The following is a 13,992-nucleotide window of genomic DNA, read 5'->3' as shown; positions in this document are numbered from 1 at the left end:
CTATTCTTGGTGCTCTTCTTTGACAGATAATTGCTCAATCTTCGGGAGTTTATTTTGAGCCGTTTTGACCACCTCGTGGCCATCTTCCTTTAGCCTCTCGTTGTTATTCTCCCTAAGCAAGAATGATCCAATGTTCAAATTCATGTCCCTAGCCTTCCATCCCTCGTTCAATCCTTGTCGAATTGCCCTTCGCCATACATCAGCGTAGGCGTCTTTCCAACTCTCAATGAACTCTTCTGCTTCTTGCTTAGTGCTAAAACATTCTTGGCACGCTGTCGTTCCATTGATCGCTTTTTCCGCATCCCTATGTTATGTGAGTTATCTGTGTTGGACTATGAAAAAAATAGACTTACTTCCAAGCAATGAACACTCCGGTAGACTTGCCACCTGCAACGGCATAGTGTTTGCCTTTTCGCAACGACGTGACTTTGATTTCAGCTGATCCTTTGTCAAATATATCAACGTCTATATCATTTTCCTCGAAGCCTCTCTCTTTCATTGCCCTGCGGGCATCCTCGATTGTGTCGAACTTCTGATGATCGGCGCCTTCGCATTCTATGACTCTTGGGTGCACTTGACTCCTAGGCATGTAACATGTCAGTGCATCAAACGTCTCTTGCCAAGTTGGATCTAATCTTACCAAGATGAATATATGGTAGGCTTGTCAACACGACCTTTGTAGACCGCATAGAACTTGTCGCTTTTGCTAACTGGTGGAGCCATAGGCGAATTACTTCTTTTTTAATTTGTCTTAGAGCGTCAAATCGTATGCACTGTGAAAGAAAAGAAACTTCGAGAGTATGGCAACGGTCTTGATATTATATATAAACAAGATTTGGGACATACATATTGTCATCTCAAGGGCAGTTGACGGCTTTTGGCTGCATTTGGCCTGTAAATGTTCGATGAGCTGGTTTTATGTGTCACGACCTGACTGGATGGCCCGTAATAGAAACTCTTAGGGCTTACCTACGGCGCTATTGGCTTAGACAACTCCATAAGAGCCACGTTGCAAAGTTGTGTGGTCGAGGGTATTTTATAATTAACTCATATACATAAAAGGGAAAATATTTTTTCGGAAATAAATTCAAGCACAAAGGAAATTGAGCGACCTGACCACACGGGCTGAAATCCTTCTTTATTACGCGATCTGATCCTTAAGCTCGATACATCATCTGCCTAGCAGGTTGATCGAGCGCTTAGGTGACTGAACTCCTGTACTGAACTCACCGAAGTTCAATCAGCTTACCCCTCACTTCTTCACCCCCTCGTTATGTCATGCTGAGTACAGTACGTCCCATCCCCAATGAGACAAGTTTATTCACCTGTTGATAGTATTCGAAGATCTTGGGGGCGTTCAGGTCCGGCACGTGGGCAGTAAAAATTTTCATCGCCTCTCGGCCCTCTTTCGTGTCCAGTCGGACTGTAGAACTTTTGATGATCCATGAAAGTATGATGAGAAACTTCTCCAGAAGGGTGAAGACCGCCGTATCAATGCCATCGTTGGCAGCTAGCAGAATCACTATCGCATCGGTGGTCCGTTCTAGGGCCGCCGCGGTGACGTAACCAGGCTTTTTCCGGTACGCACATATATAGGCAATGGCGTCCACAAAGGATCAATAGCTTCTAGTGACACTTTAACTTTACCCCGAGCCCTCGGGGGACATATCACTTGGCTTTATTCGACCCCCCCGGACTTTGCTTAGGGTTCAGAGCAAGAGCAAGCACAAGCACAGGGGCTCATAGAGCAATCGCAATCTTTTAGGCTGATGGAACATCAGTGAAGCCTCTCGATATCCTCCGCTCATTGCGTCCTGCTCGAGCAGTTTTTCAGAATAATGATTACATACATACAGAGTGTTCTTTACCTGGAAATATGCCCACCGTAAGTATGATGTACATGTATATATACTCTCAAGTTTATCCTCTTGGCCCCGCTATACCTCTTCTGACTCACTGTGCCCGGGCAATCCCATCGTCTATCTTTGCTGCCCAACGCTAGCCATTTTTCTGTAGTTCTTTGATTCCTGTCCCTTTGCTTCCAATGGCTGTCCCCTGTCATTTATTGCGGCGGCTGCCAACGAGTATCTTTTTCTTTCGGTTCTCTTCACTCACTACATGGCGCAAGCTAGATTAAAGCTACGTCACACGGCGGATCGTCGTGCAAGGCTCCATCTAACCCTGCTGTGCACAGGCATCTCCCTGCTGCAGTCTCAAAGTTGAGAGTTTATATCGGCCATGTATGCTTCCCTTTGCATTTCTGTGGAGCCAAATGGAGCCGTGTCTGCCACGAAAGTCAGTTGGCGATACGACCAAACCCGCATGGATAAAACATGCTAAAAAAAAGATGGCACGTCACGGCCTAGTTATATCACTTCCTCGTGTAATTACTTTGAGAGCCTGTAAATCGGAGAATCAGATACCACGTCTCCAGGCTAAAGCCTTACGGTGAGGCACATTTGGCCAATTTTCCAATTTGTACTGGTTGAATTCTTTTGAAGAAACTATCTCACACAAGGGGAGTGGAGAGACCATCCACGGGGTTCACTAACCCTCCGCCTCGAAAACCTAGGATACTGCTTTGCTATCAGTCCAACCCATTAGCATGACCAGTCTGCAAGACAACAGTCAACCTACCAGCTCTGATAGCGAGTCTAATGGCCATATATTTCCCATCTGCATCTGAACAAACGCACGCCATTCACAGATATTCTTATCGGCACTCTTCTCTTTCAAATATCAGTAATCTCGTCCTTCGCTAGCTCTGAGATGTCGCGCAAGGAGGCTGAGGTTAGCGCGCTGTTTCAGCCACCTCTCGATGGCTGCCAGACTCACCTATTGCAAAGATGCTTTTCAGACCTTCAACTGGACGGAAACAAAGACGTCTGCCAAAATCGCCAAAGACGCTCCTCGAACAGCTATCGGAGAAGATGGCAGTGCCCGGAACCTCGTAGTCGCCTTGCTTGGGCAGACCTACACACTCTGCCCTGAACCGCAAAGATTTCACTTTTATGGACTCTCGTCGACATATTCTCTCCTTTTGCTACCGGACAAGCGCATTGTCGCAGCCATGGAATGACGAGTGTGGAAAATTCCTTATCGAGACCTTCCAATCCAGGTCCTTCGTAACCTAGAGAAGATAGTGCTCACGCAGTCGCCCTCCACCAGTACACCTCCACGCTACACGAGAGAGGCCAGAGAGAGAACAAAAGGCTCCGGCGAATTGAGGAGCAGACAATCACACTGGATCCGCCTTTGTTCAAGGTAATGGTCCAGTATGGAAATATCACCTGCCCTGGTAGGGCTCGAACAAAGAAAGAAGCTGCGCACTTGGGCGCCAAAGAAATTTGTCGCCAATTGAATGTAAACTTCTGATTAGTGTGAATATTGAAGAGGGAGATGCTTGATGGCAGTCTGATGGCCAATTTGACACTCAGCAAGGTTCCGAAACAGTGTTATAGCGCAAGAGATACCACTTAAAGAGCACGAGGTCAAAAAGAACATATATGTATATAATAACCAATCCACCTGGCCGAAGTCGGTAGGGGCTGTGTGTCTGCAAAACATATGAATGAGGCACCAGTGATGACTGGGTGCCTTCGAAAGCAGGCATCCGCGCTGACACAGAGGAGAAATCAGAGAACAATTACAGGAAGGCTATCGATGAGCAGCATATCTCAGAAAAATCGCCTATTATGCTTCTTTGACCGCCCAGCTGTCGTGATTTCTTTCCGCTGCTACTTACCCCACTGCGATAGAGATTATTTGAAAGGACGAAACTCAGCTCAATGATCAGAAAAAGAAAGTGGGCAATCTTTAGGCTTTATTAAACCCCCCCCCCCACAGAACATTGCCCCTGGGCTCAGTACCATGTCTCCCGAACGAGTGGTCACATAATAGCCTAGGCCTTACATGGTGGTATACTGGCCGCTGATTGGTTATATGCGGACGTTCACGTGATGCTTCCTCTACGCTTCGTGTCTTGCGGGCCATCCCTTTCCACTTGAAGATAGATAGACCTCAAAAGTGCAACTGGTTGACTGTGCGCGGAGAATGCCAGAGACTGTCGACTACAGGACCCTGTGTGAAAATGCGGAGAGAGAACGCAAAAAGGCAGAGGAAGAGCGCGAATGACTCAGGGCTCACACACAACTGCCCACCTTCGTTGAATTCGTCCGAGCTAGTCACATAAGTCTAGACACATAAGTTCCCGGCTGATCTATGAGGCTATGCCACTATGAGATTGGCCTGCTGATATTCACATGCCGCTCAAGGCAATGAGAATGCGCCTAGGGAAAAACGCCCCCATACGTGAATCTGCAGGCATTGTGGCCATTGCAGTTGATTGAGGACTCGGAGCTAATGAAACAGCATACTCAACCCCTGTTATCGCATAAAGTGTCTGAGCCTGATTCGTTGGTATTGCTCAGCAATTCAAGTCTGATCACATTAGTCTACTTTGACGGAGATGACTTGCCAGACAAATCACTACAGAGCGTTGACATATGAAAGGTCCCTCTATGTTGGACTTCGCCGCTGACTAAGCACCTGGTAAACGAGGAGAGTAGTTATTGGTACTTGATAAGCGAGACTTGATTGAGTTCTCACAGGGTATAACGAAGTAGGCGTGATTAGACCTCGCCAAAGTCCAATTCACCCATCGAGGAATATGTCCAAGCCGGTCCATGGGCGGGTTTGGACACCAGAAGGTGTCCGGTGGGCGGGTCGAGGGGCCCCCCGTCCGTCCACCGGACGTCTTGGATAGCCCAATGGGTCAAAAGTGGCGACACTGTAACATTCATAGAATTATATAGAAATTTGCTGTATTGAGTCGCATGTAGTTAACGCCTATAGAGGAATAATTGTAGCAGAGTTGAAATTGCTAATAGGTATAGATACAGTAACGAATGAGAGGTCCTGCTGTTTTTCCTGGTATTAGAGTAAAATCAGAGGCAGCTTAAATTTTGTGCTGGAGGTACTGAAGAAATATATATTTTCTCGCTAGAGCATTCTCAGTTTATAAAACCCTACAGCACAACAAGCAGATATCATGTGTCCACAAACAAAATAAAAATCAGTATTTCATGTAGGAGAAGAATACATGAGAGATTCTATATGATTAAATGAACTCAGAACAGCTGCCACGAAAAGGAATTGTAATGAATGTAACTAGTGCAAATAACCGTTTTTTATTTTGCGGAGTCATCGGGTTATGCGGAAATTTTATGCAGTTTTGGGCGGCTTTGGACACTTTTGGACGTGTTAGGGGTGTCCGCGGACGGGTTTTGGCGAGATCTAGGCGTGATACCAAGACTCGTGGAGCTTTCTGGCTTTGAGGGCTCAGTGTATCATATGTATTAGCCCGAAAAGCGCGGTCGGTCTAAAAGCACTGCTGCCCAACCCCGCTTCTGTCAAATTGTGATTGGTCGGAGTCGATTCAATTTGCTTGGCCAGGTTCTCCGCTGCACGACGTGTCAGACTGATCTATGGGCTAGAGAAGTCAGGGAACATCCCTTCCGAAGCACCCGGATGTACAATACTCGTGCGTTAGGGCTAGTCCCGTATATTCATACTAAACGTGACCCACGACGCCACTCCTTGATTGATTGCACCCAAGCTACTATTCTCTCCATTCTCATCGTCAAAATGTCAAGTTCTGGCGAAGTTTCTTCCAGCCACCGTTGGTTAACCTTTCCATAGCCTGGTATTAAGGCTAACAAACTCTCTGTGCAAGCATATCGCAGTCTTCAAATACCCAGCAATACACCATTGGAGCTACGTCCGTCGTTGGGCAAAGGATGGGGTGCTTTCGCCACAAGACGCATTGAGCGAGGTTCCCGGATTTTGAGCGAAAAGCCACTATTCATTATTCCAAGGCCACATACAGATATTACGGACGAGCATGTCACAATGGCCTTTCAGAAATTGTGGGACAGTCAGAAAGCAGTATTCTTACTCCTTCGGGAAAATGGATCGAGGGTTTTCAGAAGTTTTAATGAAGCCTTCGCCGAGAACTCTTTCAGCATAGCAGCCTCAGACCTCAGCAAGCCTCCAGCTCATGGCCTGTTTCCTCTTCACTCCCGCTTCAATCATTCGTGTATACCAAACTCAAAAATCCCCACTAGTAGTGGGGAGATCATTTCAGCTTTTGCGACTCGGGACATCGATGCCGGTGAAGAGATCACCTTTTGTTATAATACAGATTTTGAAGGCAGAACGAGATATGAACGTCACGAAGCCTTGCGCTTTGCGTGCAATTGCATGGCCTGCCTCCCCGGCACTCCTTTCCAACGACTTAGCGACATGCGACGACGATTAGTTCGAGGGTTGCAATATCTTACCCTTGGCGCCGACCTGGATGGGCAAAGACAGAGTTCGCATTTTTCATTAATAGTCGACTCTAAACTCAGGAATGACGCGGAAAATTTCAGTATACCTATTTCCTCTAGGTTGATCTATACCCTCCTGACAATTTTCTTGATCGAAGAAGAGGGTTTGTTGGATGACTTTATGGTCGAAAGGCTAAGACCGAGTTTAATCAGAATTGCCGGCTTGTTCAAGTTAGAAAGCAATTGTAGCATTGCTAGGCTCGCTATGAACCAGAAAAGCTGGCTGAAAAGATTACTTGTGGGATTCGAACTATATGGACGGAAAGATACTGCCGACCATGAGGTTACCCTAGCGTTACGACAATTACGCCTAGGCTCTTGATACAACCAGAGGGCGAGGCGAGATTGTACGCTCTCGTCAATTGAAATATGTGCCCCATCCCAGCTTTCTGCTTTCTTGTCCTGCGTGCTCATCGTCCAAGAACCTGTTGTGGCCAATTGTGTCAAGGAACCCAGAGTATTAGGGAAATTCTCGGGCTCACGTTGAAGCCTGTGTATAGTTGCGTTGCAATCTTTTAAGCGCTTGGCGATCTATAAGAGCACTTTCGACTTTGATAGGAATCGGATCAAAATAGTCTACTGGGATGCACCGCATCTGCTGCGATTGGTTGACAATGCACGGACAAATCACGTATAAGGGTGCACGGACGAAAAGCGTGGAATGGGTCCCATTCCTGTGCAACCTATGACAGTAGGGCGAGTCGAGGATCGAGGGCATTACACGAGCGTTGAATTGGAGAAGTGAACAGAAAGTTTATGTGGTTCTACTCGGAAACCCGATATGTTCCTAGTGGTCTGGTCTTGGAAATTCTTGGTATCACCAGCTAGGTACCCTGTACGCAGTTAAGTGGACAGTGGTTATGCTTCCAAAGCAAAAGTCAATTGTTTAATTCAAGATAGACGTGTGTCAAGTCAGGTCAGGTTCCGAGATATCCCTTAATCCAATGCTCCGATACTGGGCAGTCACAACACCGGAGCTGCAGCTCCGTGCAAGAATGCTATACCAAGCAAGGGATGCGTTCCGCTCGGCTGACAGAAGGATATATCCGGACAAAAATTACAGTAGGTAGGTAGGTAGTTTTCATTTACCCTGACCCCTCGCCGAAGCGATATGCAGGCTACCACGACTATATATCCTTGTACGTACACGTGAAGTGTACCACTTCCTGGAACGAACTTAGAGCCTCGCCAAGGCTTTTCGTGGGCTAATTGCCGTTCACGTTGTCAAGCTGCCCTCGTGGCGCGCGACTTCGGAATCTTTGTGATGCCTCCGCGAAATCCAATACAGCATCCACCGTTTTTGTTCGCGAGGCATGATCTAGATGACCTCTCCTTTCTTCTCCTGGACCCCCCAGCAAGCTCGACACGCTACAAAACGTGTCACCGACTTTCCTCCGCAACTCCCGCCGCAACTCCCTGAGATCGAGGTAGTCCCACAAGACGTGTTTCAGTGTTTCCCGGTCCCCACAGACGCATCGGTCATTGTCTTGGAAGTGAAATACCTTCGTAAACGTCGCTAACCAGCAATGTCCGTTTCGTAGCTGCGAGAGTAGGTAGGCTCGATTCCTCGGTAAAGGCCCGTAAAGCCGTCTGGTGTACTTGGCAGGTAGTGCGTTGTCAATGGTACGGAGATGTCCGCCTTCTCCAGACTCTTTCCATTCCTTTTCCCACTGGACGCGGATGTTGTTTCGGACGAAGCTTTCTCCCGGGACAATAAGTGGAAGAACGGGTGGGTTTTGCCTGGGATGGCTGCCTCTTTGGCCAAACGGTCTGCTGAATCATTCCGCTGAATCATTCCCAGGCGCTGCGCAATGTCCCGGTATCCATTGGAGACGGATGGTAACTCCGTGTGCTTTGGTGTTTGTAGCCGCCTGTAGGATAGCATGAATAATCTGTTGACCGGATTTGTTCCCTGGGTTTTGGATTGCCTGTAGTGCCGACATGCTGTCACTGAGGATAGTAGCCAGCCTAACTTGCTCACCGTGTAACCTCCGGCGGTCCGAAGCACCTTTGTTGATAATTTCGATGGCGTGCAAGATACCGATCAGTTCAGCGGCATGTACAGACCATCGATCAATAGACCCGACCTGAATCTGTACGGATTCGGACGCTTCCAGATTGTTGTCGAGCGTGACGGTTGCGGGCCCTAGATGACCATGGCGCCCTGACACATCCGAATAGACAACAACGTCTGAGATAGACCGAATGGTTTCAGCTCGCTGTGTTGCTATCTCTCCATCTGATTCAATCTCGATTTCCGTAACGGCCTCTGTTCTCCATGGCGGTCGCATTCTAGGGTCGATCATTTCCAGATCTTGCAACCTTTCCAGGTTCATTGTCTTCAGCGACTGTGCGAGTGGGAATCGAGAATACGACCCGATATTATTCCTCCGTTTTTGGGCGCATGGTAATGTACTCCAAATTGGGTGGTCCCTCGGGAGTGTGAAGCCTGGTGATGGTGCTTTGTGCGCGATGTCGCAGTCGGAGGTGTGTTGGCAATATGTGGGCTTCAACTTCCATTGTTGAGGTGGCTACTGTTCTGAACGCCGATATGATACGGATGAGTGCAGTGCGTTGCGCTGTGCGTAGATGCCGTAGGTGAGTCTTGTCTCCGAGTGGGTCGTGCCAAACGGTTGACGCGTAGTCTACTACAGGGGTGACACAGGCCTCATAAAGCTGTCGCATCTGCTCGGGGCGGAGGTGTCGCAGCCCACCGAGTGCAACATTCGTTTGAGTTGCGCGCTTGATTGCCTGTTGGATGTGTTCTTTCCACCGCAGCTCCTGATCGAAGATCACACCCAGCAGCTTGGCGGTAGTTGTCGGTTCGATCGTCTTGCCGTTCATGATTAAGTGGCCCGTGAAGCTGTTCGCCCTTGTTCCGGGTTAGGTGAATAAGCTCTGTTTTCTCTGCAGCAAAATGGGAACCCGTTTGTTTGGCCCATGTTTCGATGCGGGGGATGTCTTCGGTCTGGATCTTCGCAATATTCTCCTCGGCTGATCTACCTACACGCCATCGAAAATAGTCATCAATGAAGGCCGACGCGCCGCCGTGGAAGGTGACTTCCTGGTCGACTAAGTCTGAGTTGAAGAACGCGAATAGGATTGGCGAGAGGGGAGAGCCTTGCGCTAGTCCGGCATTTGATAGTGGTGCCACCTCTGTCCTAAAGTCGTCGAAACCAATGTTGGCAAGGCGGTCGCTCATGAAGCTCCCGATCCATTTTCTGGCCGCGCTTGGGATTCTCCTGGCTCGAAGCCGAGCGTCCAAGCTTACTTTGTTGACGCCATTGAAGGCCCCTTTCAGGTCGAAAGCGACGAGTGTCACTACCTTGTGCTGGTTCCATGCTCGATCGATGGCGTTAGATAGAACTAGGAGGGCTTGTTCGGTGGTTCTTCCCGGACGCCCGCCGAATTAGGTATCTGGTAATAAGCTGTGGTTCTCGGCAAGATACGCCAGCCGTCTAGTCATCACCGCCTCGAGAAGTTTGCCTAGCGTGTTGAGGAGCGATATAGGTCGATAGGCACCAGGGGCTGAGTAGTCTGGTTTCCCCGGTTTTCGCAGTACTACGATTCTTGCGCTGCGCCAACGTTTCGGATGGTACCCTAGGCTAATGGATGCGGTGAAGATCCCGGTGATAAACTTTTTGAGATATTTCCACAGGTTTTTCCACACGAGCAACGGTAGACCATCCTCACCAGGTGCAGTAAAACCCCTCATAGCTCGGAGAGATCGGTGGATTTCCAGTTCGGTGATGGGTTGCCATGGGAGTTCCAGGGGTGTTTTGGTCGGTAGGTCTTCGTGCGGGTCATCCATCTCAGGGAAGAAAGTGTTCAAGAAGGCCTGCGCCTTCTCCTCATTCTCAATGAATTCGTTGGTATCGTCTTGTAAGGTTGAGATGCAACCCCAGGCATCTCGCGGTTTCATGTAGGTGGCAGCCTTCCACAGCTTCCCCTCCCCGGCTTCATCGAGAAATTGTTTCCAATGTGACGCTTTGACTTTCTCGATAGCCCGAGTCCATTCTCGTCGTTTCTGTTGCATCTCTCGGAATAGGATCGCGGATTGGTCGTGGTTTCGCCCGAACTCCGAGCAACTATCCTGCCATTTTCGGCGCAGGCGATTAACCTCGGTCTGCTGGATTTAAGGTCCGGCGTGAACCACCGTTTAGAGTATGGTGTCGGTCGTAAGTCGGGCGTGAGACTGTCGACTGCCGTCGTAGCCGCTTCCGTGAGCCGTTCAACAACCTCATCTAGCGCTGGTCTAGTTTTAATTTCCTTCCATGGGCCTATCTGTCGAAGCACTTCCTTGGCGATTTTGTCCCAGTCTGCCCGGTCGTAGGCCCTTTTCGCCTTGGCTGCTGGCCTACGCTGGGCTTACAGATTCCATTCTGAGTAAGTGGCACGGTGGTCCGAGCCGTAACTTTCATCGTAAAGATGACATTTAACGAGCCGGTCTGGCCGGTCCGTTACGGTCTGGTCAATAGTCGAGTTCCTTCCCGGGTCGCTCAGAGACCAGAAAGTCGCTGTTCCTCGAGGAAGACAGCCGTATAGGCCATATCTTTGAACGAAATTAATCAGTTCGCTTGCATCCTCTACAAACCGCGGGTGAACGTGATTGCCGTCCCATGTTGGATGGTGGCGATTAAAGTCTCCGGAAAGCACTATGCTCGTTGTTTTCTGACCATCCAGAAGAGCGTTTTCTATTGTGTTTTGGATGGCTGTGAGTGTTGCTTCTGCCGACGTCCCATCGGGGTTGTGCATAGGCACGAGTGGGATGTAGACTGAAAAGATAAGAATTTGCTGGTCTGCTGTCCAGATCTTGATTGCTGTGAGGTCTGGGTGGTTGCACGGTATCTGTCGGTGGGAAGAGGTTGACACCCCTCGATTGACGTAGATCAGGCTGCGGAAACGGACAGCCTCACTCTCGACGGTCGGTCGGTACAGCCGCCAGGCGCTATGGTTGACGTGTGTTCGATAGGTGGTGATGGAGGGTTCCTGGATCAGCAGGACGTCCAGGTTCTGGCTCTGATGGTCGTTGATGAGCGCTTCCACCCTTGGTCCCGATTTCAGTATGTTCAACTGTAGTACACGTAGATTCGTCTCTAACATTGGGAGGGGTTGGAGGTCGCGGGGGTCGGACACTGACGGTCACCGGTTGGGTGTTCACCACCGCAGTCGAGGCATCGGGCTCGCACCCCTTGGGGGGCACCGCTCCCGTTCGTGCTGGCCTGCGCAATGTCCGCACCTCGGTTTCTCCTTACACGACCATGCCAAATGTCCGAATCGTTGGCAGCGGAAGCATCTCTTTCTCTTGATCTCGCAGCGTTCTACCGTGCCGATGTAACCCTGGCCGATTAGGAGGCCATTGACCAGTAGCCACTCTGCTCCCTCCGCCGAGTCGAACCAAATACCAAGTGATGCAAATTTCCCTAGCTCCTTGTCTTTCATCTTCAGCCATGCCACCTCCTCAATTCGGAAACCTCGCTCCGTCAGTTCGTTCTCGTCCATGATTTTCTCAATAGCTTGTGGGCTCGCATTTTCCAGGTCAAAATCCTCGGTCGGAGTACGGTGGACGACAACGCCGAATCGTGGTCTGACCAACTTCGTGCTGTTTCCCAGCTCGTTCAACCAGTCGGTGTTGTTGCGGGCCGCTTCGGCCGACGTTGGGTTTTTGAACCGGATCACGTATCCGGTCTTGGTGGTGCCGATCCCGGCAACCTCGGCATCTTGTGTGGATGGGGCACTCAATAGCGCCGTTCGGATGTGGGTGTTGGCGGAATCTGTGGGGAGGTATCGGCCAAAGGTGTTTCGGTCACCATTGTGGTTGTCGGTTGGGTCTACCAACGATTGCTGGGTGCTGATTCTGACGCAGTTTTGATCTTTATCGGGTCGTTGGTGTGTCAGTTGCGGTGGAGGGACGCCACCGCTGGCCGCTACTGTGGCCCATGATCTGGTTGGGGCCGCCTGTGGGAAGGTTTCGATTTGTGTCCGCAGCGCTCTGACTTCTTCATGAAGCTTCTCATTCACATTCTGGTCATGCTTGACCTCCTGTAGTTCGGCTTTAGTCGATTCAATGAGCGTGGTTTGGTGGTGGATGATGGTTTTCAGACTGTCGATGAGCCTCCACACCCCTCTGGTGGTGACCTGGCCCGTGCTTTCCGCGGGCGTGAAGGCATCGCCGCTTCGCGTTCGCTTTCGGCTATCGGGAAGCGAACCGAGCGAATTGACTGTCACCCTGGGTTGGAAATCTTCAATCGAGAAGCTGGACGTCGATTCTTGGGTGTTTGTGGGGAGGAACTCGGGAGCCCCCGCGGGTGGGTCCGCCATTGGTTCGGGGTTAGTTCCCGCTCGGTACACACAGTAATTTTATATCGCAATAGTCTCAACCAGGAGGGCAAGTAGCGTTCGTGCGACTACAGTCTATGTATCCTATCATCCTTTACAGTAGTATTCGAATTCAGTTATACCTCCGCACTCTTGCGACTTGATTCCCGGATAAGAGATCCGATATTCGTAAGTCCTGATTGGACAGGCGATAAGGCTAATTTTTCAGACCGCTTGCTGGACTGGTAGGTGTATCTTACAATACAGTTGTAAGACACCACTGGTTGTATTTTACACGAAATCGGCTGTACAATGCCAGAATGCGCCTTGCTTTGTTCCCCTCTTTCTGTCTGTCGTAGCATTATTGCACGCTCTAGAGCTACGCACGTGTACTCATGAGCAGATACGACATTCTCACCATTGACCTGTCTAGTGCTTGCCCTCTCCATATTGTTCCACATTTTATATCAACAGGTGGACTCCTCATTTTAAAGTAATGACCAACGCATCCGATGCAAGTGCTGAGCACTTCGTAGCCAAGTAAGTACCTGGGATATCTTTGGTAAGGAGTGATCTGACCACTTTATCCTCTAGTATCCTTCCACTCTATCAAGGCCCTTCCGTCAAACTTCGAATACAGCCTAGCGACAAGGAATATATAATTTCCAAAAGACTTCTCTGAGCGGAATCGCCAGTCTTCTCAAATATGTTCAACGGTGAATCTCTAGAGTCACAGCAGCAGACAGCCACTCTTGAAGAGACCGATGACGATGTCTCGGTGCGTAGCCTTGAAGCACTCTTACAATGGATTTATCGACGCACTGTCAGCTTTGGGATAGAAGACCCAGGAGAGCATATTTCGGCCGCCCTGGAGCTCGCAAGGCTTGCAGACAAGTACGATATTGTTAGGTTGGAAACTACAATGGCCCAATACATCAAGAACATCTTAAAATCCAACCCTCATCCACAGAGCCACAATTCTTGGCGACATGTTGATAGCAACACTTACTATCTCACACATGATCATATTGCCTCAGCAACCTTGTTGCCTCGAGAGCATCCTGTCCGAAGTGTATTTGCTGCAGCATTTGTTGAAGGCTTCCTTCGAAGCCCAGAACACAAGTTCAGCAAAGAGATTGACGCCTACCCTTCTTTCGGCGCCGACATTCTCCAAGAGACTAGGCTTGTCCTACATAGGGTGAAGCCCCTTCGGGCTGCCACTTTTGAAGACCCTATCAGCGGAAAAAGTTCAGAGCTTAATTCGGGCGTATATATGTGGGAGTAA

The 13,992-nt window shown here is 49.5% G+C and overlaps 3 protein-coding genes across 3 annotated transcripts; 2 read left to right on the top strand and 1 right to left on the bottom strand.

Annotated features, from left to right (window-relative positions):
• On the bottom strand, positions 1-723 carry N7506_005646 (RNase H1/viroplasmin domain-containing protein; the record flags this gene model as incomplete). Its single annotated transcript, XM_056954939.1, has 3 exons — positions 1-304; positions 354-581; positions 641-723. 3 exons carry the CDS (start codon positions 721-723, stop codon positions 1-3), a joined length of 615 nt encoding a protein of 204 aa, XP_056811916.1.
• Positions 724-2,818: 2,095 nt separating this feature from the next.
• Positions 2,819-3,079, top strand: N7506_005645 (uncharacterized protein; the record flags this gene model as incomplete). Its single annotated transcript, XM_056954938.1, has 1 exon — positions 2,819-3,079. The coding sequence occupies one exon, from the start codon at positions 2,819-2,821 to the stop codon at positions 3,077-3,079; it is 261 nt and encodes an 86-aa protein (XP_056811915.1).
• A 10,334-nt stretch (positions 3,080-13,413) lies between these two features.
• N7506_005644 (BTB/POZ domain-containing protein) lies at positions 13,414-13,992 on the top strand (the record flags this gene model as incomplete). The annotated part of the gene is made up of 1 exon (XM_056954937.1): positions 13,414-13,992. One exon carries the CDS (start codon positions 13,414-13,416, stop codon positions 13,990-13,992), a length of 579 nt encoding a protein of 192 aa, XP_056811914.1.

The sequence above is a fragment of the Penicillium brevicompactum genome (genome assembly GCF_028827555.1).
Source record: "Penicillium brevicompactum strain IBT 35665 chromosome Unknown utg000004l_segment0_segment0, whole genome shotgun sequence".
Taxonomy (NCBI): domain Eukaryota; kingdom Fungi; phylum Ascomycota; class Eurotiomycetes; order Eurotiales; family Aspergillaceae; genus Penicillium; species Penicillium brevicompactum.
Note: the sequence above shows the minus strand (reverse complement) of the source record. Positions and strands in the feature narration are given on the sequence as shown.